The 19,164-nt window shown below is 49.2% G+C and overlaps 1 protein-coding gene across 1 annotated transcript; it reads left to right on the top strand.

Moving 5' to 3' along the window:
- Window positions 1–479: 479 nt before the first annotated feature.
- Window positions 480–2,177, top strand: LOC111143407 (chromosome unknown C1orf216 homolog). The gene is made up of 2 exons (XM_022497124.1): window positions 480–1,168; window positions 1,700–2,177. The coding sequence occupies exon 1, from the start codon at window positions 480–482 to the stop codon at window positions 1,164–1,166; it is 687 nt and encodes a 228-aa protein (XP_022352832.1). The 3' UTR covers window positions 1,167–1,168; window positions 1,700–2,177.
- Window positions 2,178–19,164: the final 16,987 nt, after the last annotated feature.

Genomic DNA, 19,164 nt, shown 5'->3' with positions numbered 1-19,164 from the left:
CGGGGCTGCTTGCAGGTTTCTGACTAGAGTGACTGAATGGGTAGGGGGCCATTTCGCTGAGCACACTGGGGAGGGAGAGCTGGTTTGGACGTGTAGAATTCGGGGAGCCTGTGGTTGGTTGCAGAGTTGGACAGCAGTCGGATCTGGGCTGGAGACACATCTGAGTCACCAACACCTGATGGTTCTTGAAGCTACCGTAGAGGATGGGGTCCTTTGAGGAAACAGGCATAGAGTGACATAGACAGGCAGAGAGAAGACAGGCTGCCTCAGAGGGCTGAGAAAACCCTACACGGGGAAGGACACTGAGTTAACAGAGAGGGAGGAGGAGAACCACAAAGGGAAGTGTTACCAGAGGGAAAGGGACTGAGACTGCCTTGCCCCTGCCTCTAGGTTGCCATGACTTGGGACACCCCCCTCCCCTGCCCCTGGAACCCCTGTCCTGCTCTAACTCATTCTTCTGCTTCCTTTTTACAGACCAAATGTTCACCATCCAGCCAGGGCTAGCTGAGGGGGGCCAGTTCCCAGGGGGCCCACCGGGAGTATGTCAGCCAGAGTTCCAACCAGACAACAACTCTAACTTCATGGCAAGTGTCAAAGACGCCAATGAGAATTGGCATGGGATGCCTGACCATGTGGAGCCCATACCGATGAGGAGCTCCTCTGAGTTGCCCTCTGACAACCAGGCCTTCCAGGACCCCGGACTCCCTAAGGGGGAGGTGCGCAGCCCCCCAGAAGGGGCAGAAATCCCCAGAGCTAAGCTTGAGAAGCTGGGCAGCGCCAGCGCGGTCTGCTCCCCGCTGGAGGACAACGGCTATGCCAGCAGCTCTCCAAGCACCGATGGCTCCAGCAGCAGTCCTGAGCCGGCCTGTGGGACCCCCCGAGGCCTGGGGCCTGCAGATCCCCTTCTGCCCTCGGTGGCCCGGGCTGTGCAGCAGCTGCAGGCCCAGGAGCGCTACAAAGAGCAGGAGAAGGAGAAGCACCATGCGCACCTAGTGATGTACCGCCGGTTGACCCTGCTGCAGTGGATACGGGGCCTGCAGCACCAGCTGGTAGACCAGCAGGCCCGCCTGCAGGAGAGCTTCGACACCATCCTGGACAACCGGAAGGAGCTGATCCGCTGTCTCCAACAGAGGGCAGCCCCCTCTGGGCCCCAGGAGCAGGGCTAAGGGTGTGTCTCTGCCAGGGTGCAGGGGTGTATGTCCAGATTTGTGCGCATGTGTGTGCTTGTGCTCAAGGAAGTACGTGATTATTTGCTGGTATGAGTGCAGGCAAGCAAAAGTGACTGTGTGCGCCCACCTGCAGGCAGATGCGTCCGGGCACGGACCTGTGTGTGCATGCCAGCTAACTTGGGTGCAGGCCTCTGCGCGTGAACATAGGGTGTGTGGAGCATGTAGAGGAGAGGGAGTGAGTTTGTGTATGTGTGCATGCACAGGTAGCCGGCAATGTGCGTATGTGTGCACGAGGGAGGATATATATACAGAAGGTGTGTGTGCATATGCGTGAGTTTGAGGTCGTGGGAGGTGTATATGAATGTGTCTTTGTGTGTGCAGGTGCAGGCATGGGAAGTGTGTATCAGGGGCACGTGTATTTGCAGGCAGACTCACAAGCAGGTGTATGCAAATACATATGCAGCTGTTTATGTGGGGGTATCCACACCCTGTGTTACCCGATGCCAACCGTAGCCTTCTTTCCTCTGCAGGGTCCCATTGCTCCGGAGAGAGGGCTAGCCTGCAGTATTTATCTGAGGGTTGTGGCTGATCCAGTCCCCTGAGATTTCCCAGGCCGGCTCTCCACCCTCTCCCCATCCCTCCTCTCAGACTTCGCTCTGCTAAGGCTATTGTCCCTGATGGTGGATTTTCTGTGGGAAGTATGGTGGCTGCTCTGGCCTGCTGTGGCTTTTTGGCCACAGTTCTGCCAGGGCACCTGGTAGAGAATTAGTGTGAGGGAGGGGAGCCAGGGGTGGTAATCAACACTGTGGCAGGGATGGAGGCAGGTGGGATCAGAGAAGAAGATAAAGGGCTGTCTCACTTGAACTCTGCCTTGGGGCACATGGGAGATGGGGATGGGGGAGAAGAGAGCGCAGAACCCTGTGAAGAAAAGGAGAAAGGGAATTCTAAAATACCACTTTGAAACAAAGCACACTTCTCCACGGCAAAGGAGCTGTTGCAGACCATATTGATTTAAGCTTCTGATGAAAGTGAATGTGTGCTTCTTCGCTTGCAAGGAATGGACGAGTTGTTCCAAGACTGCTGGGGAAAAAAAAAAATCTCACTTTCTTCTTTGTGCCTCTACTTGCTGTGCCTCTCTGGCTTTAGCGACACTGTATGTTAAATTAGGTTGGTCTGTTTTCCTGAAATCAGGCTGTCTGGGCCCAGAGGAGCCATAGTTGACTTTCCAGGAGGAGCAGGGGGCAATGTCAGCCTATAACCCTATCTGTCACTGCATGGTCCTTTTGTTGGGGGTTGACAGGCTCCAGCAGAGGCTCTGTGACATGGAGAGTGGGTGAATTCTGGGGAGAACCAAGAACTACAGGAGCCAAGCTCTCTGCTTTGCTTTTGGGAGCCATGAGGATACAAGGTCTTGGTGGGTGAGCAGTGGCATGACGCCAAGTCTCCCTATCTTCAAAATGGGGGTGCTCTTCCTATCTCTAAAGTGTTCTATCCCTGACAGGTGGGTGGGTGAAGGGCATAGGAAGTAAGGTTGAAGTGATGGTCCTGGGGACTTTTGTGTCTAGCCCTTGCATGTTGAGTATGAACCAGGCCTCTGGGCCAAGCCGAGGAATAAACTGGGGCAGAGAAATGCATTTCTTGAGTTTGTGTTTCTATTCTACCCATTGTCTGGTGGTCTCTTTTCCACACCGTGTGAGCTGCCCTTTTGAGCAGAGTTCTGGGCTGGGAGCTAGGGGACAGATGGAGAGAAAGTCACTGGGGAGGAGGAGTTCAGCCTGCTGTGGCTCTTGGGGGTGACAAGAAGTTCTCCCTGGAGGCCTCTTGGTCTGAGAGGGGAGACTTGGCCGCAGCCCGAGAGCCTTGTATAGGATTGCCCTTGTCCTAAGGCACCTCTGGGCCTGAAGGTGGGGGGTGGTAGGCATTGATGGTAAGGGATACATATGCTTCCTCCCTCCCTACCCCCACACTCCTACTCACCCCTGCCTTAGAGCCACCACTTCCCTGGAGGGTGCCCTGACTGCAAAAGACTGAGTTAAGGGGCGCCTGGGTGGCTCAGTGGGTTAAGCCTCTGCCTTTGGCTCAGGTCATGATCTCAGAGTCCTGGTATCAAGCTCCGCATTGGGCTCTCTGCTCAGCTGGGAGCTTGCTACCCCACCCCACCCTGGCCTGCCTCTCTGCCTACTTGTGATCTCTCTTTCTCTGTCAAATAAATAAATAAAATCTTAAAACAAACAAACAAACAAAAAGACTGAGTTAAGCCCCTCAGATGGTTGTGGCAGATGTGGTTACCGTGCATGTCTGTGATTTCAGATACTTACTGCCAGTGTAGACTAGACCTTCTTTTTTACATGGGTTTGTATGATGATTTATTAACTCATTTTTCAAAAATTCACTTGTATAAAAAAGGTATCTATTGCTGTATAACAAATTACCCTAAAACTTAGGGATTAAAATAATACACATTTGTTATCTCACGATTTCTGTAGGTCAGGAATCTCTCACAAGGCTGCAATGAAAATGTCGGTTCAGGGTCTATGGTTTTATTTGTTGGGAGCATTCAGTTCCTCAAGGGAGGTCATTTTCTGTTCCTTGCCATGTGGTTCTTCCAACATGGCAACTCACTTCATCAAAGCGTGCAAGCCAAGAAAGTGACAGAGTCCTAGCAAGTCAGAGGTGATGATTTTCTGTAACCTACTCATGGAAGGGCTAATCCCTCAATGCTGCTATATTCTACTGGTTAAAAACAAGTTACTCAAGGGGCGCCTGGGTGGCTCAGTTGGTTAAGTGTCCAACTTGTGATTTCAGCTCAGGTCATTATCTCATGGGTCATGGGACTGAGCCCCACACTGGGGGGTGGGGGGGTGGTCTATGCTCGCAGGGAATCTGCTTGAGATTCTCTTCCTCTGCCCCTCTCCTCACTCACACACCCACACGCATGTGCACTCTCTCTCTAAAATAAATAAATGTAGAAAAAATAAAAAAACAAGTCACTCAAAGGGAGGGTATTATATAAGACTAATTATCAGAGGTTGAGGCTGCCTACCACAGAAGGCATTTTTTGATTGACTAAATAAAGGTGTATTTTTTATTGTTTTTTAATTATACAAACAAAAATTATGTTCTACTTTAATAAACTGGAACATTTCAGAGAAATCTAATGTCCCCTTGTACTTCTCTCCAACAAGATTAATATATTTTAAACCTCACAAAGTGTACTTTTCACTGAAACAGTGATCCAAGGCATTTTTGTTTTGTTTTGTTAAAGATTTTATTGATTCATTTGAGAGAGAGTAAGAGAGAGGGAGGGGGGAGAGAATCTGAAGTGGACCCTGTGCTGAGTGCTGAGCCGAAGTCGGTGCTCGATCCCAGGACTCTGAAATGATGACCTGAGTCAAAACCAAGAGTCAGCCTCTCAACCAACTCAACCACCCAGGAGCCCCAAGGTATTAATAATTCTTGTCACCTTGACATATGCCATTTTGTCGAGGCCAGCACGACAAATCGACCAGGAAAACGTGAGGGTAAGAGGATGGTGAAAAGAAATTAAGAGACAAAGAGATGGGGGCAGGAGGGACACTGAGGAGGATGTCCAACGGTGCCAATTTTATTCCACATCTTACAATCATTTTTAAGGCAGACCAGAATAGGAGGAGTAATACATCAGTACCTAGTCAGATGACCGCAAGTTTTTATAACAAGTTTACATTAACTACAAGCAAACCTCGTGATGCCAGGTAGTCTCTGCTAAAGCCATTAGCAAGACAATCAACCAGGGAGTGGGTTATGGGAGGTACAGGAACAACAAGGACCAACTAAGAATTCATGACCCTGACCACATTGTTCCCTTCTGTAGGGAGAGTGTGTGGGAAGTCACGTAGGCGAGCGCACGACACAGAGCACAGACCCTTTTCTCAGTGTTACCCAACTTTCCCGTCCTTAACCTCGTCAAGGTGTCCGGACTTTGAAGGAGACACAAGTCAGGGCCGGGTTTGATCCTCGACTCCAACCATGCTGTGGCCTCCAACACCATTTAAATAGAAACAATATTGCATCAGTTTTAACAAATTCCACTTATTAAGAGATTTGTTCTAGCTAAGAGCTATAGCTTAATGCGCATAATTGAAAATTAATAAAAGGAAACCTCATTTAAAAAGCAGTAGGGAGAGCACCTGGGTGGCTCTGCCGGTAAGCGTCTGCCTTTGGCTCAGGTCTTGATCCCGGGGTCCTGGGATTGATGCCGGCATTGGGCTCCCTGCTCGGTGGGGAAGCCTGCTTTTCCTTCCCCCAGTTCCCCCGCTTTTGTCCCCTCTCTCACTGTGTCTCGGTCAAATAAATTAATAAAGTCTTAAAAAAAGAAAGAAAGAAAGAAAAAGAAAGAAAGAAAGAAAGAAAGGAAAGAAAGAAAGAAAGGAAAGAAAGAAAGAAATGCAGTAGGGAGGCCAGAAGGGGGAGCCCTCGCCCCCAAACACTCCTAGTCAATTGCATAACTAATGGGAGGGGACTACTTTGCATTTCCAATAGGAAAAAGCTAATTCTTTGCTGCCAGAGCAGGAGCAAGAAAGGTTTTCTCCTTGCGGGGCAACAGCCCAGCCAATGAGAATCTGTCACAACTCAGCCGTGACCGCCACTACACTTCAAACTCCTGGGTTACTCCTACATGGACTTTTTGTTTATAACAGCTCCTCCCAATTCTCCTTTTTTCTCTATAAAAGAGCATTCTTCTCCTTTGTTCTCTGGACTTGCTATGGTTTGCTAACACTTGTTTGTTCTGAATTGCAATTCTTTGCTACCCTCAAATAAATCCATCTTTCCTGGTAAAATAACTGACAGTTTTATTTTTAAGGCTTTCAACTTTAACCATGGAGATGTCTAATAAGGAGACAACGTCAATCTCTCAGAGCACAAGATAGTGAATTTTTAGAAGGGGTTCTTTCCTAAATGTGTGAAAGCTCTTGTGAGCACAGCCAGTGGTTAAGATCACAGACTCTGAAGCCAGACAGACCCCTGGAATGGATATTGGCACCATTGCTCTCTGTCTCTGTGACCTGGGCAAGTCAATTAACTTCTCTGTGCCTCAGTTTGCCTCATCTTAAAATGGAGACAATAGTAGTAATTACCTCATAGGGTTGTTGCAAGGATTAAATGAATATATAATATGCAAAATGCTTAGAACTCTACATGGCACATAGTAAACTGCATTAATGAGAGTTATTTAAATAGTGCTTTTGTGATACACAATTACATTTTTCTTTAAAAAAATTAAAATTTCCCTTAAGGAATTTGAATCTAAAATTCGAAAGTCATCCTTTTTTTTTTTTTTAAGATTTTATTTATTTGACAGAGAGAGCACAAATGAGCTGAGCAGCAGGCAGGGGAAGAAGCAGGCAGAGGGAGAAGCAGGCCCTTTGCCAAGCAGGGAGCCTGATGCAGGACTCGATCCCAGGACTCAGGATCATGACCTGAGCCAAAGGCAGATGCCTAACCAAGTGAGCTACCCAGGCACCCCTAAAAGGCATCTTTAAAAAAGAGCTTTTAAAAATAAAGCTGTCTAGGGACGCCTGGGTGGCTCAGTTGGTTAAGCGGCTGCCTTCGGCTCAGGTCATGATCCCAGCGTCCTGGGATCGAGTCCCACATCGGGCTCCTTGCTCATCAGGGAGCCTGCTTCTCCCTCTGCCTCTGCCTGCCATTCTGTCTGCCTGTGCTTGCTCTCTCTCCCTCTCTCTCTCTCTGACAAATAAATAAATAAAATCTTAAAAAAAAAAAATAAAGCTGTCTAGTATTCCTTTCCATAAAAGAGCTGTCCGAACCAAGGAAAAGATAAAGCCAGACCAAGGAACTGGTGTGGTGAATTGTATGGACCCTTGCCAGTCACTGAGGGTCTAGGGGCAGGCCCAGCCCCTGGTGTGGTAGGGATCTAGAGAAGACTCCAGACTGCCTTGGTTTCTTCACCTGTGGCAGTTGTACAGCGTGAATGAGGAAATGAACCTGGAGATGCTTTGTACGCATTAAAACCCGCAAGGCCCTGTGGAGCCAGACTCTGCCCTTGAGCACGCCTTACCTGAGCAGGCAGAGGAGACTTGCATCTCAGTCTCGAAAGACTAATGCATAAACCACTCTGGGCCAAGGAGAGGGGAGCTGGGCTGATCCTTTGCACAGGTCTCCGCCAGAGACTTCTTTACTCCGGAGCTTGTTTTAAAGTCATTGGGTGGGGATTAGTTAGTTCCTGGGACTGCAACAGGAGTAGGGAAGGTTCATGCTCTAGGGAAGGAATTAACCAATTAGCCACTTCCCCTTCCAGCTGGAATGGGATCCCATGACCAGGAGCAAGGAATTCTAACTTGGTTTCTGGTACTACCTGAGGAGTCTTACTTAGCAGGAGGAAGGAGGGATGAGATTCACAGGGTCAGGGCACAGAGCAGAGGCCTGAGCAGGGCCCAGGCACAGGATGAGGCATGGAAGGGATTGGCGGGGAGGTAGTGCAGGGCTCATCCTCTGGGGAGAGAAGAACGGGCTAGTTCCACAAAAACTTTCTCTCGTAGGAGAGAAATAGGTCATTTCCATTAAGTGTCGCAGAGCTGATGGGGTTAAAGCATGAGGTGCAGGCAGTGACCTGGGAACTGAGGAAGAGTGTAGAGAGTTTGGCTCATGAGGAGGCTTCAGACTGTGCTGGGTGAGCTCCCCAACCTGGCTCATCAGGGCTGTGTGTGGTGGCTATCTCTGAGGAGATTGAATGCCCCCTGGTGGCAGCCTGTGACCTGTCTACCAGCCTCTGTTTCCTAAAAGCAGCTCCTAATCCCAGAACAGGTGACAGGAACAGAAAAGTGATGATATCTGCGAGCACCTGATCTAGAAAGTCTCCCTGGAGGAAGAAGTGCCTAGAGAATGAGTAAAAGTTGAAGCAACAGAGGATAGTGACTTCTAGTATAGACTGCATCTAGATGTCTTGGATCCTCCACTTACTAGCTATACCTCAGTTTTCTCAACTGTCAAATGGGGATAATTAGTACTTCTTTCATAGGATTATGTGAGAGAGAGTTTACACATGTAAAGGGCTTACACCTGAGCCTGGCACAAAGAAGCGAACCTGAGCTGTTACTAACTGATGGGGAGAAGATGGGGAGCCAGCACTGGTAGGAAATACAGCCGGGCCATTGTGCTGTCTATTAGCACAAAGGCTAAGGGACCTTGAATCCCAGACCCATGAGTTTAATGAAATGGTGGTGGTTAGAAGAGGAGCATGAGATGGGGACGTTCTGGGGTCTGAGGCAGACCTCAAACACACAGGGCCCCAGATACAAGGGCCCACACCAATGCATGAGCGTGTACACACACACACACACACACACACACACATTCACTCACACTCACAAACGCACACTCCTGGCTACGGACCCTACATGCTTTCTCCCTCCTCCTCCCTCAATCCCTTTCAGAAATAAGACTGCACCCAGCCTGGGGAGGTGTCCACACTCCCGCCAACCCTGAGACTCTCCCAGGCCCAGTACCGGACAGCCAGAAATGTGTCTGCTTTTCCTCTCCAGGCCTGGAGGCTTCTCTGGCTAAACCGCATCCTCCGCGCCCGGCTTCTTTCCCCCAACAATCCCCCCGCCCACTCCCCGGCTCAAAACCGGTCGATCCTCTAATCGCTCCATTCTCATTTATCACCAGTAGGTTTGAGAAAAGATTCATCTTGTTACGGGACTAGTGGGTGGAAAGGGGGAGGTGGCGCGCGAGAAACGGGGGTTCGTCCTACTAAGGTCAGGGCCCTTAGGGGATGGGTCCCCGGAGGTCTGTACCCGCCCCCACCTGGGAGGAGAGAGGGCTCGGACCGTGGGGTGGGAGCAGTCCGAGGGCCTTGGGCGTTGCGGGGGGGGGGGGGCGCGTGACCTTTCCCCATAAAGGCGGGGGTGTCAAGGTGGAGCTCTGTGTTCCGCCCTTGGGAAGAAGGAGAGGGCTGGAGGCCCACGTTCAGCTGGTTCTCTGCGGGCCCGGGCGGGGCTCGTTCCCGAAAGGCGCAGACAAAAGGGCGGCCTCCCCGGAGCCGGGGCTCGGCACAAAGCGGGGGGCGGGCGGGGCCGATCCCGCCCCACGCGCCGGCTCGCCCCGGACTGCTGATCCGCACGACTGGGAGCGACGTTTCCTGCGCCTAATCCCAACAAGCATGAAAACGGCTCGGGCCGGCCCGCCAGCAGGCCCTTTGTCCCGGCCTCCTCGCGGGACAGCTGCAGCCGGGGTCCCTCCTCCTCTTTGTGTCTCCTCCCCGCGCCCCACTCCGCCCTCCCCCACTCAGCTGCCCCGACGGCCGCGAGCCTCCCAGGGCTTTCGCCTCGGGCACTTGGGCGCACAAAGCGGGGCAGCGCCCCTAATCTGGGGGAGGGGAGGATTAACCCCAGGGTCTGCAGGGAGGGGCGGGTCCGTGGGGGAGGAGCAAAAAGGGGCTGCGGGGTATGCCCCCCGCTTGGAGTGCAGGGGTGTGCAAGTGAGAACACAGGTGTGGGACGGGACCTGTGGGTGGGAGCTGGTGCTGCCTGCTTAGAATCCTCTAGCCAGCCCCGAGCTGTCAGTATTCAGACAGCTCTCATGGGCAAGCAACTCCCTGGATGCGCCTCTGGGCTGTCCTGGGACCGGTTCTCTCCACACTCCTTCTGGGATCTCCTCCATTCTGTGACTTCAGTCCTCTCCTGTCCTTGTGACTCCCTCCCCAACCTCTGTCTCCAGCAGGGCCTCTGCCCCCGACCCCATAGTCAGCTACCTACTGGACAGCGCCACCCAAATACCCTCGAGCACCCTAAACTTCCCAAGTCCCAAACGGAGCCGTCTTCTCTGCACCCACAAACTTGCTCTCTCCATTCAGTCATCTAGGGCCCTCCTCCGGCACACTCACTGGAAGTCCCCAGGCACTTCTCCAGCCCTCTCCGGCTCTGGCTCCCTCCCTTCCATTCAGGGCACTGACCCTGCTCCTCCAACTTCAGACCAGGGACTGCACTCTCTTAGCCTGGCTTGCAAGGCCTTCTCTGGTTCCTGCATGCCTGCTGGCCTGATCTTTCTCCAGGGTCTAGTGTTCTGCAAGTTACTGTCTAGTCCACAAACACCTTCCTCAAGAGGCTCCATGGAGATTGTTTCCCTCTCAGGCAAGGGAATGAAATCGCTGGCTTAGGCTCATTCCCCACAGAACCATCCCTCAGTGCATAGGTCCAGGGAATGACGGGGCATTGGATGAATCTGGAAAGCCGGGCTCTCCAAAGATGGTGTATGTGGGCCCAGCCTGACCCACCCGGTGCCTGCCAAGCACAGGACAGCCAGGATCCTCCCAAGCGGATGAGGACTTGCCCTTCCTGGGGCTCTCTCAGGCCACTGCGGCCACAGAGGCCACTTCAGGTGCTTGAAGTGGACACCCTCTTGTCCTGCTTGATGTTGGACACCCGCATCTCTGTCCCAGATCCCTCAGGATGAATCATATCCCTGGAAGGCCTGGAAACCAACAGTCTGCAAGTGTATCTGTGTCACCTTGCTCCTGTCGCTACTGTCACAAGACATTTCCTCCGAGGTGCTGCCAGGAACCTGCCTTCATGCCTCATCTTAGTCCCAGACAGGAAATTCCTGCATTGAACAAATATTTATTACTATGTTCCAGACTCTCTGCTAGGCACCGGGGACCCGGATGAATCAGAGACAGTCCCAGCCTGCAGGGATTTCACAGTCTCTCCAGGGAGCCAGACCCAGACATGAGTAATCAGAGTGCAGTGTGATAAGTGCTAATGGAAGTCTGTACACAGTGCTATGGAAGCACTTTCCAGAATAATAGGCAGGAAGTAAAAGATTTCCAAGACCAAAGGGTTTGGGTTTAACCATGCAAACTGGAGTTCTTCTTTTTTTAAAAAAATATTTTATTTATTTGAGAGAGTGAGAGAGAGAGAGAGCACATATGAGCAGGAGGAGGGGCAGAGGGAGAGGGAGAAGCAGAGGAGCCCCATGATGATGGGGTGTGACGATGCCATGCTCGGGGGCTCGATGGGATCATGATCTGAGCTGAAGGCAGACACTTAATTGACTGAACCACCCAGGTGCCCCTTTTTACTTTTACTGCAGGACTCCTCAGGGCCTTTACTGTGCCAGTATGTGTGTGAGTTCCTGAGAGGAGAGCAGCATGTGAAAAGGGCTTCTCAAACTTATTTGAGCATGGAACCCTTTTCTCATGGATCATCTTCTTGATTGAGTGTTCCGGAGATCATATTTGGGAAACACATTGCTGTGGGAACATAGAGAATGGAGAGATTGCTTCTGTGTCTGCAGTGGAAAGAGGAATGAGGGAGGTAAGGGGCAATCAAGAAAGAGTACACAGAGGAGCTGGTGTACCTGGGAGGATGAGGAAAAGTCGGTGAGTAAAAGAGCATTGTAGGAAAAGGAAGAGGACTTGTCCTGGGGAGGCAGGAACCCAGGGACTCTGGGTAGGGCACTGAGCAAGAGAAAGAGGTGTCTTTTTTTTTTTTTTTTTTAAAGAATTTATTTATTTGACAGAGAGTGAGAGAAGGAGAGAGAGCACAAGTGGGGGGAGCAGCAGAGGGAGAGGGGAAGCAGGCTCCCTGCTGAGCAGGGAGCCCGATGCGGTACTCAATCCCAGGATCCTGAGATCATGACCTGAGCCGAAAGCAGAGGCTTAACCCACTGAGCCACCCAGGTGCCCCCAGAGGTGTCTTTTTGAGCCAGCAACTGCACTGTGGGAAGGGGCTTTATCTACACATCTGTGGCAGATGTTCGCTGTCATCAGTTTGGCCTGAGACATCACATCACTTCCTGGGATGCTGGGCAGTATAATAAGGTCAGTAAAACACCCCACCAGTCTGTGAGCCAGACATACCTCTGTCGTCGAGTACACCCAGGACTGTTGCAGTTTGGGTGCATATGGGGTAATAGTGGGTGCAGACTGGGAACCCCAGAAGCCAGTCCTCTGTAAAGAGGTGTTCTACACCAGGGTCACTAGGTGTCATCAAGGGAACCCACTAGATCCCCTCAAAAGGGTCTACTTTGTGTCAGCTGAATCCGGTCCTGCAAGAGCCCAGCATATGCTCTATCTAGAACATGCAGGTGTATACAGATGAAAATGTGTGTCTAGACTCATGTGAAGAGACCCAGAGCATCTTTTCTCTGGCTGCTCTGGCAGCTTTCCATGCTGTGCTCTCTCCATGTGGGGCTCCATGTGGGGCTCGATCCCAGCACCTTGGGATCATGACCTGAGCTACAGGCAGACGCTTAACGACTGAGATACTGAGGCGCCCCATGCTTTACGCACATTAACTCACCTAATCCTCACAGTAACCACAGGAGGAAGATACTATTATCATCCGCATTTTGTGAATGAAGAAATTGAGGCCCAGGGGTGTGAGCAACTCGCCTAAATTCACACAGCTGGTAGGAGGCAGAGCCAGGATTCAAACCCAGATGGTGTGGCTGCAGGATCAGTGCTTTCACCCCCTCAAACTCCTCCCTGCCCCACTTCCACCCCTACCTACCTCTGTACATTTCTTCATTTCTTCCTACTCATATTCCCACCCCAGTCTCCATGCCCAGATGCCATTATCATCCTGTCCTGAGAGTATGACTCCCGCCCCACTTCCTCCGGGTCCGATTTCATCCAATTCAGCTCCAGCAGCCTCATTCGACCTTCCCATCTCTGTTCCCTTCCTCTTCCCCAGACCCCTTAGAAAACTGTAAACTTTACAGCCTCTTCTCAAGCTCGTCAGCCCTGTGACCAAGAGAGAAATTCATTTAGTCTTTTATAGCCTTAGTTCCCACATTTTAGAAGGAGGTAAGAAAGCAAGTATCATCTACTTTATTATTATTATTTTTAAAGATTTTATTTATTTATCTGAGAGCAAGAGACAGCATGGGGTAAGGGGAAAGGGAGAAGCAGGCTCCTTGCTGAGCAGGGAGCCTGATCTGGGGCTCGATCCCAGGACTCTGGGACCATGACCTGAGCCAAAGGCAGATGCTTAACTGACTGAGCCACCCAGGCACCCCAAGTACCATCTACTTTACAGGATTATTGTAAGTATTTTTAAAATGCTCTTGTAATTGCTTTATAAATTGCAAGATTGTTACAGGCCAATGTGTTGTCCTTTTTGTTAATTTGTTTTGATATTATTTTCCAACCTTTCTAGAAGCAAATGTCTTTATTTCAGCAGTTGACCGTTTGTTTTCTAAACAGTGACATTTTTATGCCATTCTGAAAATAATTGTATGAAGTTTACTGATGTGGTAATCTTTATTGTTTGTGATTAGTAATTTTTTTTTTTTAAAGGGGCGCCTAGAGGCATCTGAGTGGCTCAGTGGGTTAAGCTTCTGCCTTCGTTCGGCTCAGGTCATGGTCTCAGGGTCCTGGGATTGAGCCCCACATAGGGTTCTCTGTTCAGCAGGGAGCCTGCTTCCCCCTCTCTCTGCCTGCCTCTCTGCCTACTTGTGATCTCTCTCTGTCAAATAAATAAATAAAATCTTTTTAAAAAATTAAATCCTTTAAAAAATAATTTTTAAAAAGATTTTATTTATTTGAGAGAGAGAATGAGAGAGAAAGAGAGAGCATGAGAAGGGGGAGGGTCAGAGAGAGAAGCAGACTCCCTGCCGAACAGGGAGCCTGATGGGATGTGGGGCTCAATCCCAGCACCCTGAGATCATGACCTGAGCCAAAGGCAGTCGCTTAACCAACTGAGGCACCCAGGCGCCCCTGTGATTAATAATTTTTTAAAAGAAAATGTTGCTTTTATTCACAAGTTTGGGAATACTTTCCATGGGAGGTTCTGCTTTTAGTATTCCTGAACATGGAATGGTTGTGAGTGAAAGTGGAGGTGAGATGGGGAATGAGGGATGGGGACGGAGCCGTGGATGGGAAGAAGGTAGAGATATAGAGCCGACAAGAGGCGTGGGCACCCTGTTTCAGGCCTTCCTAGCGAGGTGCCTTTTCTGTTATCCCATTTTACAGGTGAATACACAGAAGTTACTTTAGGTGGGTTCCACTTCTGGGAGGACCCAAAAATACTCTACATTCTCACATTCCCCCTCCAACCCTGGCCAGGAAGAAATGAGGTTATAGACTCCTTGTCAGAGAAAGAGGCTCATCTGTACTCAGAAAGGGTCTGTAAGTTAGGGAACATCCCCACCAACCCACCTGGGGCTGAGTAAAACTGAGCAGGAAAGAGGGGGGAGCTTGCCATTGGAATGGAAAGGGGAAGGAGAAATGATAGCTGGTGTCTGTTTCATGGTACAGTTTTATAGTTAATGCCCTAGATTTAAAATTTTTTTAAAAGATTTTATTTATTTATTTGACAGAGAGAGATCACAAGTAGGCAGAGAGGCAGGCAGAGAGAGAGAGAGAGAGAGAGAGGAGGAAGCAGGCTCCCTGCTGAGCAGAAAGCCCTATTCGGGACTCGATCCCAGAACCCTGAGATCATGACCTGGGCCGAAGGCAGAGGCTTAACCCACTGAGCCACCCAGGCGCCCTTAAAAATATATATATATTTTTTTACTTAATTTTTTTTTAGTAATCTGTATATCCAATGTGGAGCTTGAGAACTAATGACCCCAAGATCCAGAGTCACTTGCTCTCCTGACTGAGCCAGCCAGGCGCCCCTATAGTTAATGTTCTAAATGATGGTTTCCTCCTTCTTATGGGAAAATGGAGAGAAGGGAAGGTGTTACTTATTCTGCTTCCTGTGCTGAATGCCTAGAATCCTCATTCGGCCTCCCGGGACTCCCAAACCACCTTACCCCTGAATTCCTTCCTATCCCCAAACTGAGGCAGATAGGAACAGACTCTTCTATTGATTTCTCAGGTGCAATCATCACCTTCATCTCCATAAAGAAACTTCTTTTGTGTGAGATACTCAGACACTCCCCTAATTCCTTATAAGATCTTCTCATTCATGGCTCTGTGTGTGTCTGTGTGTGGGCTTGCACATATGCATATATATTTTGGGGATGGCGAGTCAATGATTATGCATTCATCTAACAGATGAGGAGACTGAGGCAGGGAGAGAAGGCAGACTTTTCTGGTTCATTTGGAAATGACAAATGATCTTATTGGAACTTCTCATACCTTGCCTCTTCATAATATTTAAGATTTTCTCAAATCACTTCCAGTTCTGTTATTTGGCTATAGAGAAGGTGCAATGAACCCCCATTTTTCAGTGGCGAGGCTACAGTCAAGGACAAGCAGTGTTAACTGACCTTGTGACCCAATGAGTCCCTCACTGGTGAGGAGGGAATGGTTAGGGTCGCCTTGGCCTTATAAACTGCCCAGAGAAGGATAACTACCCTCAGGGGTTCCTTACACCCTCTAATGTGAGATCAGAATTCCGTAGTTTATAGAACACTTTCCCTCTATTTTCCCATTGCTTTCTCACGACTGTACTGAGGGGGAGGCATTATTATGCCTTTTCTATAGAAGAGGAAGTAAAGACCTGGAGAGGTTAAGTGACTTATACAAGGTCGGACAACTTGCGATGGAGCAAGGAACCGGCCCATTCAGCTAATCAACTACTCCAAGCGCGCAGGTCCTGGTTGAATCCCACACAAACAACCTTGCAGGACTCACAGGAAAGGCTTGCGCATGCGTGCGGACAGAGAACGCTTTGGCGTTTGGATAATTCTTTGAGTGGCACAGTGCTAGGCAGCGCAGGGTCCCACTTTAGCATCCCTGGCCCCAGATATGAAACCAATAGGACTGTCTCCGTGATGGCTGAGACAACCAATACATCTCTCTCATATTTTTTTTTAAAGATTTTTATTTATTTATTTGACAGACAGAGATCACAAGTAGGCAGAGAGGCAGGCAGAGAGAGAGAGGAGGAAGTAGGCTCCCCGCAGAGCAGAGAGCCCGATGTGGGGCTCGATCCCAGGACCCCTGGATCATGACCTGAGCCGAAGGCAGAGGCTTAACCCACTGAGCCACCCAGGCGCCCCCTCTCTCATATTTTTAAACCCCCCCTATAGGGGTGGTGTTCCCCTCCCGCCCTCCACCCCCACCCTCCACCCCCACCCTCACGCCAGCAGCTTGGAACCGAAGGGCTAGTGTCTCAGTTTTGGACCTCTCCCTAGTCTAGGTCTCGCTCAGCAAGAAGGTGTCAGCCTGCCTCTGAGGCCCAAGGAGGCTGTTCCTTTAATGAGGCTGGTTCCCAGGACTGGGTGGGGGTGGGGGTGGGGGGAGGTGGTCCCCGCCCCCTGCAGGCCTCACCTAATCGCCACACTCTGCATTATTACCCGCCTAACGCAGCGTGCTTTTAAATAAAATATGCAAAGATTTCCCTCTCAAATTATCTCCCCAGGCAAGTTAGCTCGACTCCAGCTTGTTAATGGAAAAAATGCAAATAGGGCCTCCCACCTCTCTCCTCCAGCCCCTAGGCTCTGGACAGCTAATGTGATTTCCTTCTTTTTGGGAATTTCTGTTTCCATTGAAACCAATTTTTAGGGGGGTGAGGGAGGAGGGCTTTTCCCAGGTGCCATCCAAAGAGAGAGTCTTAGAAGGGAGGGAAAAGGTCAGGTAGAAGTTGGAGGAAATCACTTTGTTATGAAGCCAGGCCCTTTGTAAGCCTTATTTCCTTCATCTGAGGTCTCAATTAGTCCCTCCCAGGGCTGCTGTGAGGGAGAGTAGAGCAAAAGGCTGGGGACCCAGATAGGTGCACCTTTCCAGTTTAAACAAACCTGCTTTGCTTAGTGGATCCAGAGATGGAGAAAACAGACATAGTTTCCGCCCTCATGAATCTCACAGTCTAGTAGGAAAAAACAAACAGACAAAAAAAACCCAGATCATTTAAAAATTTAAAAGCAATTATAGGACACCTTAAACAAGGCAATCAAAATCAGTATCATCATAGTGAGACAAATGGCCATCCATCTCCAGGTATGAAGCCCCGAGGACACACACTGCCATTGAGGGGGCAAGCCTGCCAACGATGCAGAACCAGGAGGGAAACCATCAGACAAACCCCAATTCAAGGTCATGCTAGGAAGCAGGCAGGGGCTCTTTAAAAACATCATAGTCAGGGGGCGCCTGGGTGGCTCAGTGGGTTAAGGCCTCTGCCTTTGGCTCAGGCCGTGATCTCGGGGTTCTGGGATTGAGCCCCGCATCTGGCTCTCTGCTCAGCAGGGAGCCTGCTTCTCCCAATCTCTCTGCCTGCCTCTCTGCCTACTTGTGATTTCTGTCTGTCAAATAAATAAATAAAATCTTAAAACAAACAAACAAACAACCATCATAGTCAGGAAAGAAGAATTAACTCTTCCAGATTAAAGGGGTGAAAAAGACAAGACAACTAAATGCAATGCATGATTCTGGATCAGATACTGGACTGGAAAAGAAAATTCTGTGAAGGACAGCCTTGGGACATTTGGCAAAATGTGAATATGGATTATATTATACATATTTTATCATATCTATCTTAAATTTCTTGACTATGATCAGCATATTATCATTACATAGAAGAATCTCCTTGTTTGGGGGGAAATATACGTGGAAATGTATAGGAATAAAAGATGATATTTTTCATTTAGTCTCAGATGGTTCAGAGAACAAATGTGGCAAGATGCTAACAAATGGTGAATTGGGTGAGAAATTTAGGGTTGTTCATTGAATTACTCTTGCAATTTTTCTGTAGTCTGAAATTTTTCAAAATAAAAAGTTGAAAAGAGAAAATTATAATTGGCTTTTATTATTTAAAAATTTTTAAAAGATTTTATTTATTTATTTGACAGAGAGAGAGAGAAAGAGAGCGACACTACAAGCAGGGGGAACAGCAGAGAAAGAGGGAAAAGCAGGCTCCCTACTAAGCAGAGAGCCTGATGCAGATTTGATTCCAGGATCCTGAGTTCATGACCTGAGCCAAAGGCAGATGCCCAACTTACTGAGCCACCCAGGGGCCCCCATAATTGACTTTTATTTATTTATTTATTTTAAAATATTTTATTTATTTATTTGCCAGAGAGAGAGATCACAAGTAGGCAGAGAGGCAGGCAGAGAGAGAGGGGGAACAGGTTTCCTGATGAGCAGAGAGCCTGATTGGCATGGGGGGGGTTGCTTAATGGGGAGCTGGATGCAGGGCTGGATGCGGGGCTCAATCCGAGGACCCTGAGATCATGACCTAAGCTTAAGGCAGAGGCTTAATCCACTGAGCCACCGAGGTGCTCCTATAATTGACTTTTAAAAAGTATGATGATGATACTGTACCTAGGATTTTTAAAGTCCTTATCTGTTAGAGACTCTTGCTAAATAAAATATTTTCAGATGAAATAAAATGCTCTGTAATGCTTGCTTAAAAATAATACAGGAGGAGGGAAATAGTTGGGAGCTCAGGTGAAATCAGATTGACTGTGAATTGATAATTGAAGTTGTGGAGTGAGAATATCCTCTTTTGTTTTTCTTATGTTTTAAGAAAATCAATTACAAGAAAGAAGTGTCAGGAGAGAAGTACAGGACTAGCAGAGGGGACACAATCCAGTCAAGGGGTTTGGAGCAAACTTTCTATAAGAGAAGAGTGCTTAAACAGACTTTGGGGGGGGGCCAAAGTCTGTTTAAGACTTTGGCCCCCCCTCAGGAGTGAGGTAGGAAAGAGCTCTCTGGGGGATTAGTCCAAAAGGTATGAGAGCAAGACCCAGTGTGGTGGGGTTTGTAGGACCTGCAGGTAAGGCAGAGAAGAGAGGCCAGTTGGAGAATGGAGAGAGTTGGAGCTAGAGAGAACCTTGCCTACTAGGTATGGACTTGGGTATTTATCCCGAGGGCAGTAGAGAGCTTTGAGCAAGGAAGTGAAAAGATGCGATTTGCAATGAGAAAGACCACTCTAGTGCTTTGTGGGCTAATATTATAGAAAGGTGCAAGGCTGGAGACAGTTGAAAGGTCCTGCCCTGTGAGTGGGAGCTGAATCACTTCTGTCCCCCAAGGCTTCCTGACCTTCCCTTCCCAATTAAGAGATGAAGCTTGGGTACCAGCTTTCAAACATGAAACCAGCCGGTTCCC

Source organism: Enhydra lutris, unplaced genomic scaffold (assembly GCF_002288905.1).
Source record: "Enhydra lutris kenyoni isolate GAN:26980312 unplaced genomic scaffold, ASM228890v2 scaffoldscaffold9, whole genome shotgun sequence".
In the NCBI taxonomy this organism is placed as follows: Eukaryota; Metazoa; Chordata; class Mammalia; order Carnivora; family Mustelidae; genus Enhydra; species Enhydra lutris.
The sequence above is the reverse complement of the archived record's forward strand: the minus strand, read 5'-3'. Positions and strand labels throughout refer to the sequence as shown.